Source organism: Pangasianodon hypophthalmus, chromosome 27 (genome assembly GCF_027358585.1).
Source record: "Pangasianodon hypophthalmus isolate fPanHyp1 chromosome 27, fPanHyp1.pri, whole genome shotgun sequence".
NCBI lineage: Eukaryota > Metazoa > Chordata > Actinopteri > Siluriformes > Pangasiidae > Pangasianodon > Pangasianodon hypophthalmus.
Window position 1 is genome coordinate 5,107,439 of NC_069736.1, and position 13,384 is coordinate 5,120,822.

A 13,384-nucleotide genomic window follows, 5' to 3' on the forward strand; every position below is an offset into this window, starting at 1 on the left:
GTGAAAAATGGACTGAGGATCAGTTAGCAGACTCGTAAGACATGTTTAAGCGGCTCCACAGAAACATGTACTGTATGTTCTAATGTACTGGAATATAGTTACATGTTTTATAATGAAACTTTAAGGTAAAAAAAGGATTCAGGAACAGCTTCACCTTTGAGAAAGTGAATCTGTATTCCAGACAGTCAGAAAAATAAAAAGCACAATGTGGTCTTAACAGGTTCAAAGTGTTTCTCTATTTCCCATTTATTAGTTAGGTAACAAGAATAAAAGATTGCCTAATAAGCAACAGTTCAGAAACTTAAAATAAATAATAAAGCCAAACAGTATTATTATGCAGTTTTGCAGAATAATCAGGTTTTATTTGTGTCCAAACGTGCCCTTTGGAGCTGTCTCAGAATCTGTATAATGTCCATTTAGAGGAAACTACAAGTGTAGGCCTTGTTAGGGTTGAGTGTTTGATATTCTGCCACCAAGTCAGAACCATTTTATATTATAACCATAAAAGGTCTCGAAATTATATTCGAGAAAAACATTTTGCTGCACAGAAAAACAAGAAATGCAAAAAAGTATCTACTGCAGTCAACCATAAACAAGGCTACGTATGCTACTGCCTCTGTATTTCCGCTTTAAATGAACCAGTATTATTGTTAGCGTATAAAGTTTAACTTAACTTCCCGACACAAAACACTAAATTCTCAAAGACCATCTTATCATTACATATATTACAGAGCAAACAGGACAATACTGCGATATAAAAACACACCAGAATTGAAAAGGGTTGTCTAGAAATTTGAAAGAAAACAACTAGCCAGGGAAACAAACAACGCGTTAAAGCTAATGCTAATAACCTTGCAGAGGCAGGCAGGCAGGCGCGCGAGGCCGAGCGCGTGCGAGCTGTTCGAGAAAAAGCTGAAAAACGCAGCAGCGTCCTCGAGTCGACGCGTTCAGACACACTGCTGCTGAGAAGGAAATGTACTGAGAACACACTGACTCTTCAGACTGACTCTACACACAGACTCACCCAGTTCTGCAGACAACCTTCAGTGCGACACACTTTATCCGAGTGAGGATGTGTTCAGTGTTACAGCGAGCCTGCTCAGCGCGATGGGCGTTTTGCGGAGGTGAGACACACACAGAGTCTTTCAGTGTGCAGCTGGAGTTACACTATGCCTCCATTTAAGAAACGGCTAGAAGTTTCCCCTAATTTCCCTTCCATGTGAACAGGAATGATTACACACATCAAGCTGTTTTAATACAATGCAAAGCAATGGCGGAGTTACATGTAGCCCTAACAGAGGCACTTACAAGACACAAGGCGAGGTTTTAGTCCAAGTTTCTTCAGTTCACATTACATAAACGAGTCACTTGTGTGCTAATATTATTATTATTATTATTATTATTATTATTATTATTATTATTAATTATAAATGTCATGGCGTTTAAGAACTGGATTAGATTTTCTCGTCATATTGTTATATGTCCATGACTTTTAAGCTGATATTTTTAAAGGAATATGTCTCCTCAGTCAAATAATATGTTACTCATTTTTTTATATATAAAACATTATTGTTTTAATGTGTCGCCTGACTACTGAAGCTTAAGCTTCATATACACAAAGAGTTTTTTTACTATTTTTTTTTTTTTACTACTACTTTTATTTTGTAAGAACGAGAAATCCGGTGTGGTGTGTGTGTGTGTGTGTATACTTGTAATATAATGTAATATTGTATGTAATATATACACACACACATACATACAAATGTATATATAAATGTATATTTCTAATGTGTGTGTGTGTATACATACATACATACATATATATATATATATATATATATATATACACATATACACACACACACACAAACACACACACATTAGAAATATACATTTATATACAACACACACACATATATACATATATACATACATATATATATGTATGTAAGTATGTGTGTGTGTGTGTGTGTATATATCTATCTATCTATATATATATATATATATATATATATATATATATATGTGTGTGTGTGTGTGTGTGTGTGTATTTTATAATATTTTTGTGGGAACACTATATCTAGGAATTCTAACGATATCGAATCCAAATACAAAAAAATACACTAATACATTTAGTATTAATAAGACAGTAATGCATATATGATTGTATAACAATGTTTCAAAAAGTTTAGGCACAAAAAAAAATCTTAAATACAAGCTTGTCACATTACATTATTTTCAGTAGAATGTGTCGTAAGTTTCAGGTGTGGGTGTCACTACTTATTTATGTGGTGATTCAGTCATAAGATTTGAAGGGAATTTTTTAGAAAGAATTAGAAAATTGTGATGAGTGTAAAGCTTGTACATTTCCTCCCATAATGTGTGACGTTGTGACATATTCATTTTAGTCATTTTTCATATCAAATAAATTGTATTAGAAATAAACTTACAGCTATTTGCTGACTGTAAAATAGATTAAGAGTGTTTTGTTCAGTGTAAACTTGAGCTTGAATGGATTCAAATTAACTACCAGAGTCACATGACAAATTTTTCACGCTGTTATTGGTTTTGTTTTGCCAAAAATGGGTACTGCAGTGAGTTAAGTTCTGAGTAAGTTCTGATTCAGCTCTGAGTCTAATGTTTTGGTTTTAAAATGTTCTGAATTCTCATGTAAAATGTCCTCGTTGCAGTGTTGGTCAGGAAGCAGCACACATTCACGGATTCAGCACTCTACAGCCGATTATATCCTGGTCATATTAAGACAAACTCCATTCAAAAAGCCCTGCTGGCTGTGGGGTCAGGAGTCGCTGCTCTGCAAAATCCCTATAGACATGGTGAGGCTCCAAATCAGTGATGCTACAGTCACAGTTGTAGACATTTCATTTAAACAGCTGAACTGAATTATTTTAATAAATCTAATGCAGCTTGTGGGTGTGTAAATACAGTCCACTCCAGACTTATTATGGTTATACAGTAATCATTACACAGAATAGTTCAAACTTTCCACTTAAACATGTGGAAAATTACTGTTCTGTTATCATGAAGAACTCACTTCTAAATGATATTTTATTTTCTCTCAGAAATGTGACCAAATTATTCACACCCCTAAAGAATATTAAAAATCCAACAAAAGTCATCCTTGTCTCCAGAAGCTGTTGTTGCTTTGGACCATATAATGCTTAGCACATGTAAAGTTTTCTTTCATCTATCATCATTAAGGGGAAAATCCCACCATTCTCAGTACAAAAAGGATGCTTGTTGACCTCATAAAACTGAGTATTTTAAAAATGCCATTTCTCACAATTAGGGACATTCTGTCTAAGAATGTCTGAGAAAGAGGAAAATCTGCCAGTAGTTAGACCCATGAGCATTTGTGGGGGTGCCGATACATTTGATAACAGTGGCTTGGATAAAAAATGAACACTTATTGCAATGCAATACTAATTGTATTAATGTATAAGAATGCATACAACTATATACATTCGTCCTCATATGTGTAAGCTCAAAGCGTTACTACGTAAGTTATTCATAAAGTTGACTGTCTCTTTAAACTGTCTGAAAGACTGATGTAATGAGTTACAGAATGACGTCTGATAGGTAATTGTCATAATTAGGAAATTGCCAAAATGAGCAATTTCCAAACAGCAGAAGGTGCCACAAGCATCTATACAAACAATTACATGCAAATATAAAAGTCTTGCGACCACAGAACACTGCATCATTCAGGAAGGAAGCACAAATTAACTCCCATGGATTCAGTTGAACCCCAAGACAACAAGAAGGGACCAGGTGAAAGAGTTCAAAGCATAAGGGACCAAAGTATTTACATCCACCATAAGAGAGTACTACATCGCTCCTACTCCAAGGCCGGCATAAAAAAGCCAGACTGAAGTTTGCCAGACTGGTGATAACAATCACCAGGACAAAGACCTAGCCTTTTGGAGGAGTGTTCTCTGAAACAAAAATTGGACTGTTGGGCCACAATGATCAGAGCTATGAATGAAGGAAAAAGGGTGATGCTTTTATTCCAAGGAAGAACATCATCCCAGCTGTAAAGCATGGGGGTGGCAGCATCAAGATATGGGGATGTTTTGCTGGAAAAATTGATTGCTGCACTTCAGAAAATAGATTGCATCATGAAGAAGGAGGATTATCTAGAAATACTGAAGCAAGACATAAGCCAGAAAGTTGAAAGTAGGTTTGAACTGGGTCTGCCAGCAGGACAGCAATCTTAAGCACACCTCCAAAGTTGTAACACAATGGCTTAAAGACTGAACTGAGAAAGCGTGTCTAGGCAAGAAGCCCCACAAACCTGACTGAATTCTGTCAGGAGAAATGGGCAAAAATTCAAGTAAAGTATTGTGAGAAGCTTGCGGAAGTGTTTTATTCAAATTAAGCAAATAAAGGGAACTGTTTTCGTCAATGCAAAGTGAAAACCGCTCATATAGGTATGAGGATAAGTGAAATACAGGATGATTTTAAAAAAATGTTAACACTGTAATGGTAACTTTATAACACAAGGAGGTTAGTGTACTAATTATGAACCTTTTTTTTTTTTTTCATATTACATCTTTCATTCAAACAGACATGGTAGCAGTGCTGGGGGAGACCACAGGACATCTCGCCCTGTTAAAACTAAAGCACAGAATGAGCAATGACCCTGAAGGTTACAACATTCTCATGTAGGAACACTTCAATACCCTCTCTTTAACTGATATTACATGTGCTTTCAATTCACACACAGTCAACATCATTTTCACTTTTAAACAGATTTCTGTGTAAATTGTTCGTACGAGCATTTACAGGAAAAAAAAATTGTATTCATGAAAATCTGGTAAATTCAGGAAAAACTTGTGTGTCAATTTACGCATAAGAAGACTAATGGCTTCAAATCTTACAATCTGCTATGAGTTACTCCGTTTTTATTTACAGATTACTCTGTCAAGTTCAAATCCTTATTTATTGAAATGAAATATTTTTTAGACACGTCGTTTCACACATGTCTAAATGGCATCACGAAAATATTATACATACAGATTTAGTGATATATATAAGACAGCAAGTCAACCCAAATCATTTTTAAGTAAAATGAGGCTAGGTGTTCAAATAAGAAGAACTGCCAGTATATAAAAGGAGGGCGGGGCTGGTCTGTGCAGTGGGTAGCCATAAGCCAGGGCGGTGCAAGTGGCAGTTAGCACATAATGCGCATACGAGGCAATATTTAGAGGTGCAGTATGATTTTTTTTTTTTTTCTTTAATTTTGGAGCATAAAAGCTGGCTAATAAATCGGTTCAGTTTAAAATCTGGTCAATTTTAAACCGCTTGCCCTGGTAGCAGATAAATTCTGTCAATTAGCAGTAATTCCTTTTTGTGTCAAACCTTTTTTTTTTTTTTTTTTTTTTTTTTTTTGACCTCACTTATATTGCGCTGGATGGACGACACCAAATTCACCTCCTTAATTTCTCTCCATTTTGGCCTTTTAAGGTGCTGTGACTCTGCTGGATACGCTGCTAAATACTATTTTATGATTCATCATTTTGTGCGCTTCAAAAGTACTTTGGCTACTTTTTTTTCTCCATTTTGCACTTTCTTCTCTGTGAACTTGGCACACGGCCGGTAACTTATAGATGATTTCCATTTATCAACATACACATGCTAATGCAAAAAAAGTGGCTGAGAAACTTTTGTAAATCAAGCATAAACCTTTTTTTCAGTTTGGCTTATGCAAACATTTACACACAACTTTACACAACATTTACACACAACATTTTTTCTTTTGTGAAGTAAAAGGATGACACTAAGATAAATAATGTCAGATCTTTTTCCACCTTTAATGTGAAATTGCAAAGTATACAAATAAAGTGAAAAACAATCAGAAACTTTTTTAGGGGAAAAAAGAAAAATGCAACTAGGTTATTGTAAGTTTTTTATAAGTATGCACACCCCTAAACTACTACTTTGTTGAAGCATCTTTTGATTATGTTACACCACTCAGTCTTTTTGGGTAAGAGTCTATCAGCATGACACATCTAGACTTAGCAATATTTTCCACTCTTTCTTGCAAAAACATTCTAGATCTGTCAAATTGTGAGGGCATCTCCTGTGCACAGCTCGCTTCAGGTCACCCCACAGAGTTTTAGTTGGATTCAGGTCTGGGCTTTGGCTAGGCCATTCAAAAACATTGATCTTCTTTTGGTTAAGTCATTCCTTTGTTGATTTGGACGTATGCATTGGAGCACTGTCATACTGAAAGGTGAAATTCCTTTTCATGTTCAGTTTACTAGCAGACACCTGAATGTTTTGCACTAAAATCGACTAGTATTTGTCAAAAGCCCCAGTTCTGGCTGAAGAAAAGCAGCCCTAAAGCATGATGCTGCCGCCACCATGCTTCACTGTGGGTATGGTGGTCTTTTGGTGATGTGCTTTTTTGCACCAAACAAACCTTTTGGAATTATAGACTTATTATAACTTTTGGAATTGGTTTCATCATAACACCATAGCACATTTTGCCACATAGTTTGGGGTGAATTAGTTGAGCTTGGATGTTTTTTGTGAGAAAGGGCTTCCGTCTAGCCACCCTACCCCATAGCCCAGACATGTGAAGAATATGAGAGATTGTTGTCACAAGCAGAGAGTAATCAGTACTTGTCAGATATTCCTGCAGCTCCTTTATTGTTGTCATTGGTCTCTTGGCAGCAGTAAATTTTGGAGGGACATCCTGTTCTTGGTAATGTCACTGTGTCACTGTCACTGCTCCATTTTCTCCACTTGTTGATGATGGCCTTCTAATCTAAATGTTTTGGAAATTCCCTTACATCCCTGGATTGATATCTTTCAACTTGTGAGATACCATGCATGCTTTGTAAGCTCTTTGCGGACCATGGCTTCAGCAGTCGGATGACACCAAGAAGATGTGAAGAAAATCCTACAGAAAAAGTTTATCTTTATTTGGGGTTGATCAGAATAATTTCATTGATGACAGCTGTATGATAATTACTTTCGAACATGAGATTGAATGTGATTGGTTCATTCTGAACACAGCCACGTCCCCAATTATAAAAAGGTGTGCACACTTATGCAAGCTGGTTATTGTAAATTTTTTTCTTTTTCCCTAAAATGTTTATTATTGTTTTTCACTTAATTTTTATACGTTGTAATTTCACAGTGAGGGTGGAAAAAGTTCTGACATGATTCATCTTGGTTTCACAAAAACCTGCCATTTTAACATGGGTGTGTAGACTTTTTATATCCGCTCTACTTTTTTATATGTTATTGTCTCATTGATTAAAATGTCTTCAGAGAGCGTCCGAGGATACGCCTGTCCACGCTGGACCTTTCCCGGATGTCAACACTTGCAGATGGCTCCTTAGGGAGGGAATATCTGCGTTTTCTGGAAGACAATGTAAATGAGCTAATGTTAAGGCGTTGACTTTTTTTTAAATGTGTTTTGGATGCATCTTGAAATCTATTTGAAATGTATTTCCTGCTTCTTTTGCAGAAAGTCACACCAGACACACGTGCAGATGTTAAATTCGTTGACGACGAAGAGCTAGCGTATGTCATGCAGCGCTATAGAGAAGTGCATGATTTAATACATACAGTACTAGGAATGCCTACTAATATGCTTGGTGAGTTGGCCAGTCTTTAGATGGCTCTTGTAATTCTTTATTGTTAAATGTTAATTTTATAAAGCTCTTGAGTATTTAACTACTCCGCTTTTTAAATCTGCATAGACTATCTGTGCTTCTGAATGCATTACACTTTAATAAGGTTCTGGCGGGCAAACAGAAGAACGTTTTAGCTTGTTCGATAGAACCATTCTTTCTACGAATGAAGATCATCACAATGCCAGTCAGGCAGAACGTATAATCATGAACTCTGTATGAATGAGATACTAAGAGCATGTTTAATTCTGTACATTAAAGAAGCCTAATAGGAGTCCTCTCTTATAGGAGAAGTAGTTGTTAAATGGTTTGAGGCTGCTCAGACAGGTCTGCCCATGTGCATTATGGGAGCGGTCCTTGGTCCACTCCGGCTATCAAAGAGGTGAGGAGCCTCATTACTCCGTTATATATACATTGCACTCAATAAGGAAAGCATGAAAGGTGTAAACACCAAAAGTCCCTAGAACACTGAAAGCCTGTGAGATTGCTGAAGGAGGCGGGGTTTCCCGACTATATCAGTTAATATCGGAGAATTCAAAACACCTGAGCGAATCATTCATCGCACATTTTTTCATTTTATTAGTGAGAACAAGACTGCTGTTTTGGTGTATTTTTTGACTGATATCTCGTATTAGCATACTTTGTAAATTGTTACGCAAAATGCACAAAGATCGCCAGGCCTTGCGATATAACAATAATTAGAGTGAACATCACTGGATATTGTGGCAGTGTAATATTGTGTAGAGATGATAAGTAAGGAATAACACACAGACTGTGTTATATGAATGTTATACTGTGTTATATTTTCTTTATTTTCTTATAACAGCACAGTCTGGAGTGTTTTCTCTGCTTATTTTGCCAGTTATTACATTGTTTAATTTATTAATGATCAACACTTTGTGCAACACTTTGTGCACTTTCTGCAATAGTTTATAGTTTGATTTAGTGTTGTGGAATGTCAGAGACAGTCATTCAATCACCAGCCTCTCTCTCTCTCACTCTCTCTCTGTGTAAAAAAAAAAAAAAAAAACGCAGCCCATCATTTTACCGAGAAACCAGTGACCGTAAACTCCTCTGTCCTGAAGACTTTTCTGAGCTGGGAAACTTTGACTGTTATGAAGGGTTTACACCTGATACTTCTTCTATAAATGTTAAGTAAATGTCTCCTAACAAAAATATCACAACATCAGTGATTATATGTTTTACTTTTTTTTAAACAGCAACAGTTTTTTTAAAATCCATTTATTATTTGTCTTAGATGTCTGTCAAAAAAATAATTGAATAACTGAATAATTTAGGAATTGAAATTTCAGTGAATATTTATATAATTCAACAGTATTTTCTCCACTATAAGTAAGACATTTACTTACAGTAGAAAAAGGATAGAGCGAACTCTTGCACTGATTTAAGTATAAGGAAATTGGCCAACTGAGATTTACTGTAAATTGTTTATCGTTACATTCTTGTCTCTGCTTCCTCTGGAATTTTCAGGGTAGTTTTTTATGCGTCTCTACCACAACTGGGTTAGTCATTATTAAAGAACAGACTTCCCCATGATTATTTTGGTAACCCTTTTTGCATCTAGAAAAGGAAATGTTCTATTTAATTCAAGGTAAAACCCAACACATCCATCCTTCCATCCATCCATCCATCCATCCATTTTCCGTACTGCTTATCCTGCACAGGGTCACGGGGGGAGCCTGGAGCCTATCCCAGGGAACTTGGGGCACAAGGCGGGGGACACCCTGGACAGGGTGCCAACCCATCGCAGGGCACAATCACACACATATTCACACACTACAGACAATTTGGAAATGCCAGTCAGCCTACAACGCAAGTCTTTAGACTGGAAGGAAACCAGAGAACCCGGAGGAAACCCCCGAAGCACAGGGAGAACATGCAAACTCCACACACACACACGGGGCAGAGGCGGGATTCAAACTCCCAACCCCAGAGGTGCGAGGCAACAGTCCTAACTACTAAGCCACTGTGCCCCCAAAACCCAAAAGTTTTTTTACACCAACTATTCTGGAACACGTTTCTATCTACTAAGACCATATATGTTGAAATGTATACTATTTATACCAGCGATGTCGAATTCTCGATTCTGAGTGATTAGAAGATGTTGATTCATTTTATATAACAGCAGCTCCGAAAATAGTGCCATAATTCAAATCGCAGGTTTATATTAATATGCTCGTTCTAATGCGTCATTTCTGTACTAACAACTCACTGTCAGGGAAGTTCCACAATAATCTAAGGCTAATAATAAACAACTTTTAAAAGCGTGTTGTTGTTGAACAAAGAAAATTGCATTATCGTTGGTGAAGTTTTCTGTAAGAGGTTTAACATTTATGGAAGTAGTGCTTTGTAACAGTCAGTAATTTATATATATATATATATATATATATATATATATATATATATATATATATATATATATATATATATATATATATTCACGCACAGTACTGTGCAAAAGTCTTAGGCACATGCAAACAAATGCTGAAGAGCAAAGATGCCTTCAAAAATAATGAAATTAAATGTTTCTACATTTAAAAAAAAATAAAGAGCAGTAAACAGTAATAAATGAAACAAAGCCAACATTTGGTGTGGCGATCCTTCACTTTAAAAAAAAAATAGTATTCTCGGGTACAATTTGTGCAGTTTTATGAGGAAATGAGCTGTAAGTGTTACTGAGCATCTTGCAGAACCAGCCACAGTTCTTCTGGAGACTTTGACTGTCACACTCGCTTCTTATTTTTGCAGCAAATTCCAGCAGCCTTCATTATGTTTTTTGTCTGAAAAGTGTCTCTTACGTAATACGCTGCTTTCTTTACTGACATACAGACATTTTTCTGTAACATTTAATTTTGTGCTGGAAAACTAATGTTTGGAAATCTAAAATGTTTTTGTACTGAATCAGTAATGTAGAAGTAATAAAATAAAAATCTATAACAAAGTTTGTACTAAACAAAATAGGGTGCAAAATATATATATATTATATAAAATATATATATAAAAGAGAAGCTGGTGAGGGAAAAGCTGTTTATAGCTGCTGTAACATGAGTGATAACAGGAACTAACTTGTCTCTCATAAGTTCCACAACAATAAATGTCACTATAAATTGAAAAAGAGTACAATGTGTCATTCAAAAATAAATTAAAAGTTGTAAATGTTGCCAAATTGCTGTGATATAAGAGGAATAAATACATCAGGACACACTGTTATTGAGAAATAATTAACCTTCTGGTGATAACATCATCACACCACCCCATCTTTGAATATTTTCCTATAGCAGCACATTTTTTTTGTATTTTACTCTTTACCTAGTCTAGTAATGTAGGAGATTACTATGTAGAACCTACTTTTAGGTGAGTTCATACGCAAGATGTTTGTTGAATTGAAACACTTACAATGCATGGGATGTAAATCAAACACAGAAGTATTTGGTTTAAGATGGCTAATGGTTGTTTAGTCTGCTTCTGACATAACATTAACTTGTGAGTCTGAGCGCAGGATACGCAGGGCAGCCATCATGCGTATGTGTAGATAAGTCAGTTACAACACTAACCTTAATCCACACCCTTTTGTTTTGCCTGTGTCAGTCGTATGCAGACACTGGTGACGTCTCTCGGGCCGTGGGCTTTGCGGAACGGCAGTCGCGCACGCTGCATGTTGAGTGTTTTCTACGAGCGCCGCTGGGATCAGAACCTGGAGGAACTCCGAGAGGAGCTGAACATCGAGCCGCCACCTCTCATCGTGCCTACAAAGAGCAAGCAGTCAGCCTCAGAATCCTAGCAAACTTTCATGTTGTCCTTTAATGACGTAACAATTACTGTTTGAGGACAAATATTCTAGCATTGTCTTTTCAGAGACACTTTTCAGATGGAAGAGGGAAAAAGAGAAACTGTAGTCAGGTAAACATAGGCATAATTGTGTCATAAACTGTATAATAAGGTGTGTGATTTGTGTTTGAATGATTGTGATGGATTCCACATGCCGTATTGCCTCATTGTGGGAATGTTGGATAAAAGTCCATAAGAGCAGCTTTATCTCATGTCTTATTTATCCCGAGGCTTTTTTGAGGTTAATGGTCATGTAGTTTGTAATTGTGTAATATATTTACACATTTACTGTTGAAACAGGATCAGCTGGTGCCTTTGGTGGATACACACCATGTGTATTCTTTATTGTGCTATGCACAATCAAGTAATTACACAGTCATATGATTTCACATGATCAATAGTCATGCTCAGAAAACGTTGGAAACTATAATTGTTTCCCCCAGACAATTGTTAAGCTGAGGTACTGGAATAAAACACAGTCAACAGAGACTTTATTTTGCTGGGCCAAGCAACAATTTAATCATGGTGGAATCAGCAGTACTGTCAGCTATGCATCAGGTCCTAGATTGACAACATGGGGAATTTACAATCAGTTGTTCTTGGATATTTCATAGAATTTGACAGAGTATTTTTATATCATGCTAGTTCATGCTAACTAGAGTTACCATTAGCAAGAGGTGTCATGACATTGCTTTCAAGCGCACTTGGACATTCAACTACTTGAAAACCAAGTTACAACTCTATAAACATGCTACTTCTCCACATACTGCTTTATGATGGAAGTGAAGAGGGGTTGGGGGCGTGTCTGTAAAATGACTGACAGGCAGCAAATCCAAATATAAACAAAAATTTTCTTGTCAACCTTCCTTTGGCTTTTGTTTCTGTATTTTCAAAAGACATGCTATCACTTCTAACCGCCTCTAACTGCCTCTATCTGCCTTTAACCGCCTCTAACTGCCTCTATCTGCCTTTAACCGCCTCTAACTGCCTCTATCTGCCTTTAACCACCTCACACTACCTCTAACCACCTCACACTACCTCTAACCACCTCTATCTGCCTTTAACTACCTCTAACCTCCTCTAACTGCTTCTATCTGCCTTTAACCGCCTCTAACTGTCTCTATCTGCCTTTAACCGCCTCTATCTGTCTCTGTCTGATGTCTCTATCCCTAACTACCTCTAACCGCCTCTAATTGCCTCTATCTGCCTTTAACTGCTTTAACTACATCTAACCGCCTCTAAATGCTACTACCCTAAATTAGTAATAGACTGTCATAAAAGTGCACATCATAACATATAGCAGTAATCTACACAGGGGGACAAATAACTTAGAAGGATATACAGTTCTCTGACATTAAAAAAAAGTTTTATTGTCATTTTATTGTATTTTCCTCAAACTAAAATTTTAATGAGGTTTTAACTATAGGATCTAAACATGCAAAACCAGATGAATTTTGGGACTTGAAAAAATCAGACTGAAAAATTAGAATCAGACTCACTTCATGCCTATGAGTTGTGCTCACAGGAATTGTCTATAGTTTGGTGTCAGTGTGTAACAGTATACAGTACACAACATACAGTATAGCAACAACACCACGGTGTAGCAGCAAGAGACTGCAACAACACCATAATTAGACAATACACAACAGATCAGATATCAGACAGTGTGATGAAGTGCAAACTGCAATATGCAAAAAAAGGTGGAGGTAGTTGCTATGGGCTAGGGCGGTACAACTGTCCAACAACTACTTGTGTTCAGTTGCAATATGAGGGTTTTCTGCAGTGCAGTTTGTTTAACACATATAGCGCCTTCACTTTAAAAACCTATCAGTTTTGACTGGGGTCACTGAAAATCATTAAGAAGTAACAAA

The 13,384-nt window shown here is 36.5% G+C and overlaps 2 protein-coding genes across 5 annotated transcripts in view; one reads left to right on the top strand and one right to left on the bottom strand.

Annotated features, from left to right (window-relative positions):
- The window catches only part of traf2b (Tnf receptor-associated factor 2b), a 31,936-nt gene extending 20,562 nt beyond the window's left edge, over window positions 1-11,374 (bottom strand). Inside the window, exon 1 of one of the 4 annotated variants that reach the window (XM_026921654.3) lies at window positions 11,240-11,374. The gene's annotated coding sequence lies outside the window, so the exon portion shown is untranslated. Of the gene's footprint in view, window positions 1-851; window positions 988-1,024; window positions 1,168-11,239 lie in introns of those variants that run through there. The other 3 variants (XM_026921650.3, XM_026921652.3, XM_026921651.3) reach the window with 3 other exon arrangements.
- coq4 (coenzyme Q4 homolog (S. cerevisiae)) lies at window positions 983-11,714 on the top strand. Its single transcript, XM_026921656.3, has 7 exons — window positions 983-1,124; window positions 2,691-2,834; window positions 4,586-4,682; window positions 7,300-7,402; window positions 7,499-7,628; window positions 7,953-8,046; window positions 11,274-11,714. The coding sequence occupies exons 1-7, from the start codon at window positions 1,073-1,075 to the stop codon at window positions 11,464-11,466; spliced, it is 813 nt and encodes a 270-aa protein (XP_026777457.3). The 5' UTR covers window positions 983-1,072; the 3' UTR covers window positions 11,467-11,714.
- Window positions 11,715-13,384: the final 1,670 nt, after the last annotated feature.

Coding starts and splice junctions, on each gene's coding strand:
- coq4 (XM_026921656.3), top strand. CDS start 1,073: ATGTGTTCAGTGTTACAGCGAGCCTGCTCAGCGCGATGGGCGTTTTGC. Junction 7,403..7,498: donor TGCGTTTTCTGGAAGACAAT/GTAAATGAGCTA, acceptor CTTCTTTTGCAG/AAAGTCACACCAGACACACG. Junction 8,047..11,273: donor CCACTCCGGCTATCAAAGAG/GTGAGGAGCCTC, acceptor TGCCTGTGTCAG/TCGTATGCAGACACTGGTGA.